Genomic DNA, 16,918 nt, shown 5'->3' with positions numbered 1-16,918 from the left:
TTGCAAATTTTGAACTACTTGTTATGCAATACGAACACAATATGAAAGCACATGTATATATTCAGAGTAACATTAACAGAATATCACGCACTAGTAACATAAACAACTTCACTAGGAATATAAGTATTTGACGAAACTTCATGAAGTCATCAAAATCGACGTATCACGCACTAGTAAGTACCGACATTTGTAAACTAGTATCTATACCCAAAATCCCTAACTAAATAACTAACTATAAACTAAGTAATAAATACCTAATCAATCCCTAAACCGAAAATCCTAACTATACTAGAACACACAACCTCAAACCTAAAAACTACCTACGTAAATCACAAATAAATTCACTAACCTAACTATCCTAAATCACTAACTATCCTAAATTTGACAAACTATCATAAATCAATAACAATCATAAAACCCTAATTATCCTAAATCACTAATTATCCTAAATCACTAATTATCCTAAAACAAATTTAGGATATGCCGCGCCACGGATCAGGGCGTGGCACTGCCGCGCCAAGGTCGATGGCGCGGTAGACCCTGCCATGTCATCGATCAGCGATTCCGGTCGCCGCCACGTCAGTCCTCTGCCGCGCCACCATGCATGGCGCGGCACAGGCATTTGGCCGCGCCAGGACAATAGGCACGGCCAAAAGTGTTAGTAAAAAAAAACAGACAGTGTTAAATTTAAAATTAGTTTTTAAAAAGTGTTAAAATTAAAAAAAATTTCTTCCGGAATCACTCCCGGAAGAGTTGGATAGATGACAGCTGCTGCCGCGTTATAAACAATGCCAGAACATGAATCATGCTGGGAAAAAAAGAATCGGAGCTCGAAACATTCAAGCGCTCTCCAACCTTTGATTGTGTTTCACGCGCTAGTTAACAATCCATTTCCCATGGCAATAATGCTTCGCTGAACTAGTCCGGTTGAAAATGGGATAGATGAGGCTGACTAGATGATTGCTGGGAGGAGTATTACCACCGTCATGACGAATACACTAATGCTGACTATTACTACTTCAACTCCATCCCATCATAGACAAATTTGTGATTATCTGAATCGCCATCCTGATCCCTTTATATGCAAGATAACGTCTTTATACGATGATACCCCAGCCAAGTCAAGGTGCATGCTGCCACTCTATTTCTTTTGCCCGCCACCGGGATCGGGAGCTAGGATAGGATCAGGAACGTGGCCTTGTGGACACACGTCGTTGTTAACAGTGCGTGGGCATACTGGCACAGCTGTTGGTACGCTTGGCAGGCAACTCCACGACGCGTATGGACGTCAATCTGCCGCTGCCGTATCAGTGCACATGCTCAGGCCTTGACCTCGATCGCGCTCAACCATCACACACAGGAAAAAGCCGCTACTGTTGTCGGTTTTGGCGTGGACGCCAGGACGTGGCAGCGACGCCGGGCAGCAACGGTAGGAAGGCTCCAAAAGAAAAAAAAAACGACGTCGCCTGGCCGTGGCCTCTCGCCGAGAAGCGCGCGCGGAGGTGGCGTGGCGCGCGCGCAAGCGCATCGGCGGCACAGCCCTTTTCGCTTCCGCCCCTGTTGTCCAATCCACTGGGAGGGCCGGAGCCGAGGCCCAGTCCAGCCGCTCCCGCCTCTACTCGCGCAGTCAACTCGCTCAGCGCGCGCCACCAGCAGCCCAGCACCTGCCGCGCCCGCCTCCCGAGCTAACCGACCCGAGGCCGACCTTCTCGTCGTGTTCGCGGGGCGCGCGCAGCACATGCGCACGCGGCACGACGACGACCGGAAACGCGCCACCCTCGGGATCGCCCCTCGGCCGGCGCAGGCAGAATTCGCCTCGTCAGACGGAATCGTTCAGCAGGACGGGTTCGCGCAGACCGGTCGCGGGTCACCGGCGGCGGTCGCGTCGCGGGCTTCCTGCATCAGGATGGCGGAAGTCTACTCGCGCTGTGGCGTACAGACAAGCGCTACCGGCGGCCAGATTCGATTCGGTCAGTATGCAGGTTGATGTTGTGCCCCATACGCTGCCTCTTGTGCGTTGCCTCACGGCTCGGAGAAAGGAACCTGGCTGGGTGTAGCCGGGACCGGCGGTTTTCGCTTCGCCGGCTGGCTGGTTCGGACGTGTCGCGCTCGCGCAGAGCGGGTGGCGGAGGCAGCTGCAGCGTTAGCTGGCGGGTTTCCCGGCACCAAATGCCCATCTGGATTCTAGAATATGCTCGGCACCACCAGCATCAGGAGCTAATAAAGCAGTAGTATTTTTAATTCTTTAATTACGCATATACTACTCATGGCGACCACGGAATGTGTGACAACTAATTTTAGCCATTTGTTTACCCAACGATCGCAGTTTTGACAAAGTGAGTATATGTTTCAACTAAAAAAGTCGGTGTTTCAGGAACAAATACTAATAATAACATATCAAAATCATGAAACGTTATTGCCCCATCATATGCAACTGTAGATGCAGAAATGGGAACTTATACCCTGTCATTTTTAGACGATAGAATTGCTACAGTGATCAGCTGTCGAGTCGCCTCAATCACCCATCTGCCATCATTTTGTTCACACACAACACATAAATAAATACGGAAGAACTGAGAAAATTCAATGAAGAAGAAGAAAAAAAACCTGGACACGACAGTATGGCCTGGCGCAGGAGCACTATACAAATGGAAACTCAAACAGAAAACGGGCATAAATACCTCCAAGAACACAAAAACGCAAATAGAAACAACGACGGAAAATACTAAAAAACACAAGCAAAACAGATCCCAATATATTCCCTCTCACTGAGGACAGCTCGCCCTCCTCCCTCCTTCCTCCTTCCTCCTCCCTCCTCCCCAGGACAGCGGACAGCCTCCACGCCTCACGGATTTCGCAACACACGGGGGGAAAAAAAGAAAGCGAAATCAACCAATCTCCCTCATCATTCACGGCCTCGCCAGCGGCCTCCTCCTCCTCGTCGCCCAGAAATTTCCCCATTTCCGCCGCTCGCGATCGGCGCCCGAGCTCGCTCCACGAATCCCGCCCCCGGATTCGCGACCGTTCGCCGCGAGCCTTGGGCCGGTCCGGGCTCTGATTCGCGGGCGGCGCCGCGGCCGTGGTTCGCGCGGGGAATGCTCTACCTCAAGCAGCCGGGCGGCGCGGACTTAGGGTTCCGGCGGGCGGCGGTGGCGGCTGCGGGGCTGTGATCTGCCGCTGTGGCGGATGCGAGATTGAGCCGGGCTGCACGCGCCGGGGATTCTGCCGGCCATGGCGGCGGCGACGGCGGTGGCGGAGCCGGACAGCTGCCTCCAGAGCTTCGAGCTCTACGAGGCCGAGTCGGTGAGCTCCTCGCGCCCCGGATCACAATGCGCCGCTGCGTCGAGCGGGTGTTGCTGTTTGTCTCTTGTTGCTGGGTAAAATTATGTTGTTTTGTTCATGATGCCGCTCCTGCTGCTGCTTTGTGATTCGGTCTTGATTGTATAGCGACGGAGACGGTTGAGCTCTAGGCGTCGTTTAGCTCGGGACAGAGCATGCGCTCTACGTGCTTGGATCATTCCATGCAGCATCGGGGATTTATGAGTTACGAATCCTTGTCCATTCATGGCATCTGCATGCATGCGATTTGAATATGCCTGTGGAGAAAATGATTATCACACTTGGATTTCAGGAGCTCTTAGCTGCTAGTATTGTTGCGTTCTATGCGCGAGATATCGAATCCTGCCTTATTTTGTTAGTTATGATGCTTTTTTCTATATAGTTTTGGTTAGGAAATAGGTGTGCTTTTCTAGCCCTGCTCATGTTCATTTGTTGGGATTTTAATCACGGAAAGAAAACCTTTGTGTGCTCATTCAAGTTATCAGTTAAAACCAGGGTGTGACATCAAGTTAAAACTAGCCTGTGCTTCATCCCACTATTTTTTGGATGATTGGTTACACAGTGCTCGGTTGATTTTATCCTGGCGACGCATTTCTTGTTTTGCTGGTAATTGATGAAGCTCTCTCTATCCGGGTGCATTCTGTACATAGAAGCCTTATAGAAAATGTGTTTGCAAACTCACGTGCAAAGGCTAAGCCTTACTGTTTTTCATTTCTTGCTTGTGTTTGTGGACTAGAATTTAGAAGTTGGATTGGTATATGCATGTCGGATATGGGAATTTTTGTAAGTCTTAAAAAGTGAAAAAAATGGAGAATGGCATCCTTTTACCGTTCCATCTGTGAGAATGTAGAGAATTCAAGAACCTCATGCAACAGTCTGTTGATTGCGATAAAGCAAATACGAATTTCTGTTAGTCACATCGAAGAGGATCTGACAGGATATTGCCGACATGAAAGGCTACTTGAATAGATTGGAGCTTTTCTTAAACTGAGGTTTTGGGACAATGATGGGCTATGAGTGAAATTATAGATTTGTGGAAGATGGAAAATGGAGATTTAGAACAGAGGAAGGCAGTGAGCGAGCTTGATTTTGATGTTTATTTTTTGCTAGGATAGGTGAGAAATAGTGGGTCTGGTTCGTGTAACCTTCTCATGATGGTTTTAATGGTGAACTGTGACCCAATACATATCGCACCACCTGAATTATTTGTGGCTATTGGTGCCACCTGAATCTTGATCCTTAACTGTAGCAATCGACATTTACTGAAGGGTGAAAGTGACATTTAGTACCTAGTTCCTATGATTATTTGTTTTTATCATAATTTAATGATGGATGTTTTTGGCAGAAATTTTATATTCTTGGAACTAACACTAACAAGACAATATGGAGATTGCTCAAGATTGATAGAATGGAACCATCAGAGCTCAATGTAGATGAGAATTCTACTATACACTCAGAGAGTGACTACCTTGATCTTCTAAAAGATCTGGATGAAGAACACAGGTCTACTGGTGGAGTCAAATTTGTCACCAACTGTTTTGGAATCATTGGTAAGCTATCCCATCTTACTCTGATCATAATTTGATGCAATGTCGGTAAGATATTTCCTGTAAATATGCATCAACAATATGTTTTCTTTACAGGTTTCATTAAGTTCCTTGGGCCCTATTACATGTTAATTATTACTGAGCAGAGAAAGATTGGGGATATATTTGGTCATCCGGTGTACCAAGTTACTAAGACTGCGATGATTGAGTTATCAAATTCCAAGACGAGGCCAAAGTTAATTAACTCCAAGGACGAGAACAGGTGCTGCATGACTGCACACCATGTTTATATTGTTAACATACTATCCTTCATATTATCATACACTTGATAGTTAGATTGGATATTTTCTAACTGTTTAATAAAAAAAATATTCTATCTTTTTTCTTAGAAAGATTCAGGAGCATAGCTAGTGCAGTTACATGGCAAACAGCTGCACCACTGTATGCTCATCATAAGCCAAGCTTCACTAATCATGCAGGTACAAGAAGCTCTTGCAGACAATTGATCTTAGAAAAGACTTCTTTTTTAGCCACTCATATCAAATAATGAGAAGTCTCCAGAAGAACTTTAGTGATCCACAAGAAGGGTGGGAACTATATGACACAATGTTTGTCTGGAATGAGTTCCTAACTCGAGGGATTCGTGACATTCTGAAAACTACACTCTGGACTGTTGCATTAGTCTATGGTTTTTTTAAGCAGGTACATATGAAACTTGTACCCTTTTGTCCTGTTATATCGTTTAGTAGGATTTGTGAAATATGATAGATAGCATCCAAAAAGATGTATCCTACATTCCTGCTCCTTTCTTTTTACACCATGTTCATTATCTTCGCCTGCTTTGCTCTTTACTAAGTTAAAATTTATGTTCTATTTGCTTGTGCTAGACAAGTAAGAATCCTTTTCTCCTTTTTCTTTTTGTCATAGGAATAGTTGTGTTTTTCAGTCTATAATGTGTAAAATCATGATGAAATATTATGAAAATGATAAGACTGTCGAATATTAATGGACTAGCAAGTTATGAATACGTTCCTGATTTATTTTGCACTATGTAAAGGTAACTACTTATGCTGCTTCTTTCTTTGACAAAATGACTTAATCTGAAAAAAATCTAACATAATATCCTTTTCTGTAGTATACTTAGAAGCTTGAGCTTACTTGCCAATTTGCCATCTAACTTCTCTGTTGCTCTTGGAATTCACTACTTCTGTTTATTCATATAATGATTTAGAATAATATTCTTATTTCATTTATATCAAGGATAAACTTGCGATATGTGGGAAGGATATTATGCTGACGCTCATTGCTAGACGCTCGAGGCATTATGCTGGCACCAGGTTCACACTTTGCAAACTCTTAGTAATGTATACTCCTTTCTATCAATTTTTGTGTGGTTAGGATTGATATGCTGCATTTTTCTTTTTCTGATATTGTCATACAGGTATCTAAAGAGGGGTGTGAATGAGGAGGGCAGAGTAGCAAATGATGTTGAGACTGAGCAAATTGTTTATGAAGACATGCTTGGACCGTGCCAAATAAGCTCTGTTGTGCAGAACAGGGGTTCAATTCCACTATTCTGGTCCCAGGAGACATCAAAGCTGAATCTTAAGCCTGATATCATATGTAAGCATTGAAATCCTTATTCAATGCCTATTAAAAATTTGTTGTTTTTTTCTTGCAGTGCATGAAAAGGACAAAAAATATGTAAGCATTGGAATCCTTATTCAATGCGTAAAATACTATTCAAACATTTGGTATTTTTTTTTCTTGCAGTGCATGAAAAGGACAAAAATTATGAGGCTACCAGGCTTCATTTTGAAAATCTTAGGAAGAGACATGGAAATCCTATCATCATCTTAAACTTGATTAAGGTGAGCACACTGTTATTATGCTGCCATTGCTTCTGATAGATCTTTTTCATATAAGTCATACTTTAAGAATCACACATTTGCAATTTACTTTGTGTTATTCTTGAAAGACACGTGAGAAGAGACCACGAGAAATTATACTTCGTCGGGAATTTGACAGAGCAATAAAGATTATTAATAGCGGTCTACCAGGCGAAGACCATTTGAGATTTTTACATTGGGATCTTCATAAGAACTCTCAAAGGTATTAATTCTTGTGTTATGTGCCTCAAACTTATGTTCTGTTTGATTCTTCTGGTGTACATAACTGAAGAAAAAAAATGTATTTCAGCAAAAGTACAAATGCCCTTCAAGTGCTTTTGAAAGTGGCGTTTGAAGCTCTGAACTTGACAGAATTCTTTTATTGTCAAGTTTCCCCAGCTCAAATGGCAGAGAACTCCCTTAACTTAAGCCCTACATTGTAAGTATACTGGTTTCTCTGCTATTCAATTTGAATTCCTATTTTCATGTACCTCTTGATTCTTGAATGGCTTGACGCTTTCTTATTTTTGGTTTTATGTTTTGTATGTAGGAAAAATGGTTTTGGTCCTCACGTGTGTGATGTCAACAACAATTGCGGCAATGCAGACTATGTTGATGATCTTGATGACATTTCCCAAGAAGATACCTGTGGCAGTTCTGATCCTGGCAATGGAATTGCAGAAGATAAATCTGAGGTCAATGGATCTACCCAAATAAAGCCTCCAAAATTTCAAAAAGGTGTCCTACGTACAAACTGTATAGATTGTTTGGACCGCACAAATGTTGCTCAATATGCCTATGGCTTAGCTGCTCTAGGACACCAGTTACATGAACTTGGTTCTGTAGAATCTCCAGAAGTTCATTTAGACTCCCCTTTGTCTCGACATTTGATGCATTTTTATGAACGGATGGGTGACACACTTGCTTTACAGTATGGTGGTTCTGCTGCGCACAATAAGGTACTGCATTGAATGTTGCTTTATTGTTCTATCTGTCAGAAAACTGTAGGTTCTTTATTCCTTCCACAATATGCTTGTGTGTTGAAATAAGGATGGTTGCATTGCATATGCTATTACATTATTTCAGAACTCATCCAAGTTTCCTCGATTAGCTTTGCCTCTGGTCTGTTTTAAGTGTTTGCGTTTCAAATTGAACTTATTATTCCAGGATGAGTGGCATAAAGACTAGCATTTATTCTGAAAAGTGAAATAAAAACATGAAGCTAGTTGGAGTTATGGAAGTTAAATTTGAGAACTATTTTGTACTTGATATCCACAGATTATGATATGGAATTTTAAAATAGGCTATCATCAATCAAGTGTGCTGATTAATGGCTCTAAAAAAGTTCAACAAGTATATAGGCTCAGTTATTATTTTGAGACTAAGGCCACTTATTTTAGTAGCTAGGGTTACACTTAATCATACAGTGGTATCAATAGTATTGCAATTAATCATACAGTTTATCAACTACGAGCGAATTGCTTTTCTTCATATCAATTATTATTTGTGAGTCCATTGCTACACTATTTACTTTTCTCAATATTTTATCATATAGGTTAGTGTGATGCAGCTACTTTTTTACAGAATTACTCGTCTTATTATTTCGTCTGTATATTTTACTCAATCAAGCTGACACTTATTTTTTAAATTGCATTTTTATCCTACTACCTTGGCATTATGTTAATATGTTTCTGTATTTTATCATCCTATCTATCTGCCGTGGATAAATTTTTCTTTAAGTTATAGGAAAAGTTGGAATCCATTTGTAACGATGTTTCCATTCCACGTACAGAATGAGGAGAGGTTCATTGATTTTCTTCTCTATAGAATATACATGTGATATCTGTGATCTGTAAATTAAAGGGAAAAGTGTGCTGTTGCTCTGTCTAAATAGGGTGACAGGGTGCCACCTAGATTGATCAGTGGACTAAACTAGCACTTGTCAGTTGTCACTTCAATTATGAAATGAAACAGAATTAGTTTGTGCTCATTCTGTGGATTCTACATTACTTGCTGATCTGGGGAGCTTAATAACGTATAACTACTGTGCAGAGTGGACTACAACACATGAATCAGAAGTGAAAGATATCTTAATTGTAACCTTACATCAATATGTCAATCAAACTAAAAGATTATTCAATTGTTGAGTTCTCGCACAGTTGTACTGATAAGGTGACTGCTAGCTAGTTAATTGAATGATATTTTTGTTGACATTTTGGCAAGTCAAATAACTTTCATGGCATTCAACATTCTTTTCATGTTGGGTTGTTCTTGCACACTTCTCTGATGACTTTGGCAAGTCAAATAACTTTCATGGCATTCAACATTCTTTTCATGTTGGATTATTCTTGCACACTTCTCTGATGAACTTGCCTTGTGGTTTCATGTGTAGATATTCTCTGCAAAAAGAGGGCACTTGAAGTTTGCCATCCAATCTCAAGAGTTCTTTAGGACACTGCAACGGTACTATAGTAATGCCTATATGGATGCCTACAAACAAGCAGCGATAAACTTGTATGTGTGATTAAGATATGAGCAATCTTCTTATATATTTTGAAGTTTCAATTGGAAAATACTATGAGTAGGGACTAAGTTTCTGTCACTTATTTTTCCTATGTATTTAAATTTCAGATTTTTAGGATACTTCCAACCGCAGGTGGGAAAACCTGCACTTTGGGAGCCAGAATCTGGTGATGAGCATGTACTTGATGACGAGACAAGGTAAGCTAGCAATATATAGCTATGCTTGAACTTACAGTTACAGGGTTAAGTATGTACACATGACATGCTCCTAAAAAAAGAATAATATGTTCGTCTCTATGAATTCGAGCAATAACAGAAATATCACTAAAGGTGGCGTGACTATGAAGTATCTATATTTATTGTCTCTCTTATTAATAGCATGTTAAATTTACACAATATAAGTGATTGTGGAACCAAAAATTGATTAGCAGTCTTTACGCGAGAGCCCAAAGAGTTGTGCAGCAATATCTGATCCATTTGTTCTGGTTTAACCAGTCCTTTGAAAGTTCAGATGGAGAAGTTGTGTTATTCACTTCTTTACCTTCATAGGGTAGCAAGGACACTTGAATTATTTATCTATTGTCACGTTCTTCGTAGGGGTAGCAAGGCTGTGTAGTGTTTCTCAACCACTTATTTTAAGCATGAAATAATCCAGATTTTATCGACACATGTATTGTGCAAATCTACACAATCTATCTTATTAATTATCTGAGATTATACATTTTTGTCAGTAAATTGATGAAGAGGGCAAGATCAGATGGCAGCATTCTTAATAAAAGCAAACCATCAATGTCCAGTAATGGCCCAAATGGAATTTTAAACCCAGCATTTACTGGTTCAAAAAATGAAGGACAACATCCAAACTGGAGTTCTGATTCAGTGCATGGGATGTCTTCAGCCTCCGTCAATTCCATGTCAAAGTCAAGGTTTGGCTTATGCTATCTGGATTCTCTAACCCCATCTTTTCTGTTCTTCTTTTGGTAGCAGAGTCATTATCCTAAAGTATACTTTTGAGAAATTAGTATCTGACACTGACACATAAGTTGTTAATTCTCCATTCTCTTGAAAAATACTCAGGTATACTCCGACAGTGTCTCACATTAAGCATATAAGCTGCGAACTAGACTACTGCAATGGTTCTGGTGATTCAAATTTCCTGGATCTTGACTGGCTTTCGGCTTCAGACAATGAAAGGTTATTCATACTGTCCTTTCCCTTTTTTGGTCTATCATGTATCTTTAGTGCATCAGGCCACCTGTTTTTTGTGCATGGTATGGTATACACAGAAATGGCAGCGAGAAGTAATTAGTTTCATTTTTTATTAACTCCTTGACACCTCTCAGAAAAAAAGGAAAACTCTGCATAGCTTGTCTAAGTGGATTATCAGGAGACCTGAGCATCATTGCATTTAACTAGGAAACAGTTCAAGAAGAACATTCACTCCAACACACACAAACAACTACGAAAGCACGCACATGGATTACAATCGCTCCACAGAACTACAGAAAAGGATTGACATCAGCAGCAAGCTTTGTAAGACCAGTAGTCTCCACATCACACCAAAGTTGGTATTGCACCATTGACCACACAACCATAGTGATATTTCCAAATCAGTCAAGCTCCAAGGATTGCTAAAGATTGGTACCTCTCAACTGTTTACCTGGAGATGAAACCTGATATTTCTGTAATACTTCACGATTATCCAAGTTTAGAAAAATAAAAAGAGCAGTTCTTGCCAATGCCATGTATTCTGATACCCCATTCTAGTGTACATGGAACTGCTGGCGAACATCACCCATTTATAATCGATATAGATGAATGTTTCTAACCTCATAAATTTTCATGCTGTTCATTATGCTTAAACAGGTCAAAAGCCATAAGCACTCCTGATGTGAATATTTCAACTGATAATGGTGTTCATGATGTAAGCTCTGGGACAACGGTTAGTGCAATCAACAATCCTACTTTTTGTTATGACTTCTACTTCATGCCCAGTTTCCGTACTTTAACCACAGTTTACAAAACCTTTTGTTGGACCCAATCCTAGAATAGCCACCATATTTGAGCTCTTCTCTGACCTGCCATTTTGTCTGTTATATTTTATGACTTCCATGCCCATTCCTTTTTACTGCAATTATGGTTTACAAGCCACTTGGGCCTAATTTCCTGAATAAGCCTGTACTATCAACTACTTGGTTCTGGTTCCATTCTTTTTTTTATATAATATATAACTCTGTAACTTGCTCTGCTGACTAAGTGTAAGCATAACATTAACAGGTTGCTAAAATCAGCATGACTGTCTTCACTTTTGGTTTGCATGGAATTGAGAACCCCCATACTTTTTCTCTTGAAATAGACCCCCCTCCCTCCCTCTTTTTTTGTGTTTGAAACTTTGGCTTGTATGACTCACTGGCAGACTACAATTGCTTTCCATTCACCCAACAAATAAAAAGGGCGTACCCAGTGCAGAGAGCTCCCGCTCTGTGCGGGGTCTGGGGAACCATTCACCCAACAAATAAACCAATCATTTCATTTGGATCTTTCAGGATGATCAAGCTGCTGAGATCCAGGATCAGGGGTTATCTAAGGATTTTGTGCAGTGGGTTAATCAAGGAGAGGCATTTTGGTACTGATATTGCAAGATGGATTATCATGTAAATTCAAGGCACATGATGGTTGCAAAAATAAGGGAAAAGTCTACGTGATGGCGGCCCATACCTCGTTCCAAAGCATCTTAACTCTTAAAGACCATTGCAAGGAGGCCCATCAATCTCAACCATCAGCAATCTCCTTGCGGTATATGAATACGACGATGGGCTTATTAGAGTCACACACACACTGTTAGAAGACTTGTGTAGGGAAGTGTACCATTCTGTTCATTTATTGAAGCTTGCTCACCAGGCGGGTAGATAGTGCATTGTTGTTATTTTTGTTATTTTTCTTAAAAAAGGAAAGAAAGAAGGTAGGTAGTATATTCTTTTGAAGATGTACCATTGTCCAGGCATCATCCCCATCTCCACCATTGTGTAAATATATATATGTCCCAAGTGTTTCCCACCTTTCCCATTCCCTTTTCCTTTCATGAGAGTTGAGGTGGGCATGAAAGCACCATTTTTCCCTCGGTCTCTTTGTATGGGATCTTCTGAAATCATGTACATGTATCTTTTGTGGCAACAGGAGATTGTCGTGTAATTTCCATTGTACCAAACCCCTCTGTTACCAATAGAAGTCCCTTGGACAGTGTTTGTCACGTTGCAGAGTGCTTTAATACTTGCTTTAAAATATCTGATTCTGTGCAAAATCTTTTTGTGATCCCTTTCTCTGCTCTGTGAATCAGCTCTGCAGCTGTAGGAACACTTGCATGGCTTGTTGGAAAATGCTGGTCTGCTGGCCGGCCACTATCTGAAGAGACACCTTTACGATAACAGGGCAAGCAAATCCGGATACGCTGCCCAGAACTCAAAAGCTCTCATAACCATGTACTTTGAGGTCAGTGGTCAGGAGCACAGCTGAGGCATGGTCCATGTAGGTGGCTTTTCCAGCCGTCTTCGGCCATGTGATTGATATAAGCGGTGATGGGACGCTTGCCTCCGCTTGGTTTGGACCTGCCTAATTCATCAGCCGTTTCTGTCGCTGAACGGCGGCCGCACGCTGATCCCAGTTCAAAGCAATGGCCAACATGCAAAGAGGCAACAATCCACCTCTCTAGTGCTAATGCAATGCGAGCCGAATACATTATTGGGAATTTGTGATGGACACCTATTTCTTTCAGCCTGTTCGCTTGTTGATTTTAGCTAGGACTTATCAGTCAGCCAACGGCACCAGTCGGGCTTATCAGTCCAGAAACCAACCAACGGTTTATTTGGAACGAGTTCAAAAAGCCAAATCTTCCCTCATATACATATTGATGAGTATATACAACGAGATCCATCCGTCTGTGGAAAAGGAAACCGCGGTGTCAGATGGCCAGTAACGCAAAGCAACGGCGAGAGACTCGGGCCCTGTTCCCTTAAAGTTATCAGCCTGACTTAGTCATAAAATAATATTTTTTTCTTATAATAAATTAGCGAACAATACTTTTTCGGCGTGACTTTTGTTACGAGATGACCCGGCTTTCGCCGGACCGAACGAATGAAGTGAGATCCCGTTGGTTTGTTGCTGTCGATTGTCATTCTAGGCTGCTAGCGCTAGCAAGCGACATGCCAAAGAAATATCAATGCTAGCAGTGGAGTTACAAACTCGAGGTGGGTCACTTTCATAATTGGCGACGTCACACCAAACCCTAATAATATATACATTCACTGATAGGATCATAGGACATTAGGACCACGGCGAAAGGATAAGGATTAGGAGGGGCAGGGTTGAGTGCTGGTTAATCAACTCATCAACTGTAGTGGTTGATGGGTTAGCTATTGTCACCTTTTAGATCACTCGTCCCGCTTGAGCTCCAACAGGAGGTTTGGCTGGCTCACATGAATAAACTGAAAAGTTGTTCTTATTGCGTGCCAGATGTGGGTTTCTGTTGGCAGAAAATTAAATGTCCCGGCGAAAGCAGCATTGATCAATTCTAGAGTAATTCTAAGTTCTTTTGGCTTGCTGCCAACCATCGTAAAAATGACCTATGAGGCTATGAAATGTAAATAAATGGATACCAAGTTCACAGGTGATACCGTAACGGTGTGTGTTTTCCCCCAAGATCTCACCTTCTATTTTGACACTTCTTTTTGTAAGACAAAGGTTGATGTTTCCAATTTCGAAACTAGCATCCAAAAAAAAAAATGTCAACCGATGCTTGTGAAATGGATATATACATAGACAGAAGCAAAGGAGAAACCAACTACGAATTTCTGCCTGCCTGCAGCCTGCAGCCTGCAGCCTGCATGTCTTGCTGTTCGCCGCGTAAGAATCAATTTCCACCCAAAGTAAACGCATCTAGATGCCATTCTTGTTGAATTCGTGGTCGCTTCATTCCCTGATTCCACGCAAGTATAGACGTGTATGAATGAAAAGTCAGGTTTGTGCTAATGTGATTGGAATTAATTCACAACGCAAAATGGTTGGTTTGTTATTTTGCTAGTATGTACGTACTGTCTCTAAGTCATTAATTGTCCATGCAAAAGTACCATCGGGATGTTTTTTTTAATCTTTTTTGAATGACAGGGTACTTGTATTTAGGTAGACTCACCTATGAACAATGCACGCATGCACACCCTATCTTGTGAACCTCCAATACACCAGTGGTCATGTTGCTTATCACTGAAAACATATGAAAGATTTAGCATGAATTAGAAAATTAGTCGTTTTTGGAATCTTAAAGTTATTTGACCGGATTTTCATTTTGCTTCTGTGGTAATTTCAAACGTTGTTTGAATTTATAATATATAAAAAATGGATTTCATTGTCCATGTGGGTTAACATTTCTTGATGCGTATTCACCTTTGGGTATTTGGCTTCTGGAATTCTGTATTCCTTTGGCAGAAGAAAATTGATGCCTAAATTCGTCACTATCGTCAGAGTCTTGTTTTCTATTTCCCAACTACGACTTTGACCTTTTCTTTGGACTCTGAAATGTAGGGCATTTTTTAGACAAAAGGGGAAAAAGTCATTCTAGACTTGGCATCATGGGATGTATGCACACGGCAAAGAAGAATAATTTTATTCACTATTAAGGATTTATATTTTTCCCTGTGATGAGTCATCGGCGTATGAATCCTAGCTAGATGCACTAGTAACATGTTTGTTTTAAACTGGACTGGGATTCTTCTTGTAATGGTTAAAGATAAAACAAGTAGAGCTGTTTTTTTTTATAAAAAAAAGTAGAGCTCTTTTAAAGCAGACTGTTAAGAGTTCACATCTTTTACACCACGATTCACACAAGCTGCATCCCACCAGCTTATGCAACTTTTAAGAGCAAGTATAATAAGGGGCTACAAATGCTGAAGTGAAAGAGATAGGAGAAGCGGACTGTAAGTTTACAGACGGCTTAGACATAAGAAAAAAAAACTCTGTGACAGAGACAAGTGGACCATGTATTAATAGTAAAGATGTAACTACTATATGTATATGTAGGGCTGAATATAGAGCCAGCTCGGTTCGGCTCGATCCAGTTCGAGCTGGCTCGTTATGCTAACGAGCCATCTCGGCTCGGCTCGTTAATATTACGAGTTAGAGGGACAGCTCGGCTCGGCTCGTTATCGAGCTCGAGCTGGCTCGTTTAGCTCATGAGCTACTACAAAAATAGGACACACATGTTTATAATATTTATGATATATTAATTTCAGAAGGTGATGTCCACCATTATACAGCCATACATGATTAATATATATTAGGTTTATCAAAAGTATCAACCATACAACATAGCTGGTCCATCCATGATCATGCAGTTCCTGCATACCAACTAGTTGCTTGCCACCACAAATTTAGAAAAGTCCACAGATTCAATCGGCCTGTTCGCTTGTTGGTTTCAGCCAGGGCTTATCAGCCAGCCAACCGTGTTTTCCTCTCACAACAAACCAGCACCAGCCGAGTTTATCAGCCCAGAAACCAACCAGCGAACAGGCCGAATGTCAGTATCATCATCTTCTCCCTGAAAAACAATCCATAAAATCAACATTTAAGTACCACAACAATAATAAAATTAAAATCCATATGAAACAGCTGAAAATAAGGATTACATACCAATAGAATATGTGTATACTTCTAGGTTAGCATCATCATCTTCTGGATTCATGGTCGTAGGCTGATAGGCCTCAGCTCGTGAGCAGCTTGCGAGTTGGCTCGTTAAATTAGCGAGCTAGACTTCTGGCTCAACTCGTGAAAAAGTTAAAACGAACCGAGTCGAGCCAAGCTGAGCCGGCCACGAGTATTTTGTTTAGCCCTAGCTATATAGATAGACTGAGAAGTAGGCTATAAGGATTCATACAACCAGCAGCCGACTGTATTATTAGTCTGGCTCTGAGAATAAATAAGACATACGATCTACTGTAGCTTTTAAGGGCGTCCCAAACGGCTGACAAGCTGCTAGCTCGGAGGCAGCATGTTCGGTTGGCTGGTTCGTATTGTTGCTGGTTCGTGAAGAAGTACTGCTGGCTGATTTATGTGAGAGAAAAATATTATTTTAACTAAAAATTTACGATCTTTTACGACAAGCCTTAGCCAAACCAAAGACGGATTGCTTCCCCAATCAAAAGGAGAGACGATCAACAAATTTGCAGTGCTAGCGATACCACGTGAGCCTAGCTCGCATGTCTTCCTATGAGTCTCTGACTTGCATTCTTTTTCTAGCTTGTTTGTTTTTTTTTAATTATTTCTAGCTAACACGTTAGCCGACGATTCATGCGGGCTGTTGGGCACACCCTAAGGGCATGCCCAATAGAGGCAGCAACATTAGCTTCAGAAAAAAAGTGTAGTCCGTCCATATAGGCATCGAGGAGTTAAGGGCAACAATGTCAGTTTATTCTCTCAATGCAGGCAGCCATTTATTACTTCCTATCCCACTATACCACCAGGCTGGAAAACGAGGTGGTAACAGAGTGGTTTCTTTGCTTGAACCCAGTGGCGGATCCAAAGGGGGGGCTGGGGGGGCTCCAGCCCCCCCTAATTTCTTGATTTCAATGTTAA

General features: G+C 41.4%; 1 protein-coding gene across 1 annotated transcript; it reads left to right on the top strand.

The window, feature by feature from the left end:
• The first annotated feature begins 2,785 nt into the window (after nt 1-2,785).
• Nucleotides 2,786-12,548, top strand: LOC136519927 (phosphoinositide phosphatase SAC3-like). Its single transcript, XM_066513309.1, has 16 exons — nt 2,786-3,303; nt 4,685-4,889; nt 4,983-5,148; nt 5,366-5,588; nt 6,147-6,223; nt 6,328-6,509; nt 6,660-6,757; nt 6,865-6,998; nt 7,086-7,214; nt 7,326-7,734; nt 9,168-9,289; nt 9,407-9,496; nt 10,030-10,224; nt 10,376-10,492; nt 11,165-11,240; nt 11,845-12,548. Exons 1-16 carry the CDS (start codon nt 3,232-3,234, stop codon nt 11,929-11,931), a joined length of 2,382 nt encoding a protein of 793 aa, XP_066369406.1. The 5' UTR covers nt 2,786-3,231; the 3' UTR covers nt 11,932-12,548.
• The last annotated feature ends 4,370 nt before the right edge of the window (nt 12,549-16,918 follow it).

This window comes from Miscanthus floridulus, chromosome 18 (assembly GCF_019320115.1).
Source record: "Miscanthus floridulus cultivar M001 chromosome 18, ASM1932011v1, whole genome shotgun sequence".
Classification (NCBI taxonomy): domain Eukaryota; kingdom Viridiplantae; phylum Streptophyta; class Magnoliopsida; order Poales; family Poaceae; genus Miscanthus; species Miscanthus floridulus.
The sequence above is the reverse complement of the archived record's forward strand: the minus strand, read 5'-3'. Positions and strand labels throughout refer to the sequence as shown.

Bases quoted from the DNA above. Each gene is read 5' to 3' on its own strand.
- LOC136519927 (XM_066513309.1), top strand. From the start codon at position 3,232: ATGGCGGCGGCGACGGCGGTGGCGGAGCCGGACAGCTGCCTCCAGAGC. The intron at 3,304-4,684 runs GTGAGCTCCTCG...TGTTTTTGGCAG, and splicing joins AGCTCTACGAGGCCGAGTCG to AAATTTTATATTCTTGGAAC. The intron at 6,999-7,085 runs GTATTAATTCTT...AATGTATTTCAG, and splicing joins CTTCATAAGAACTCTCAAAG to CAAAAGTACAAATGCCCTTC.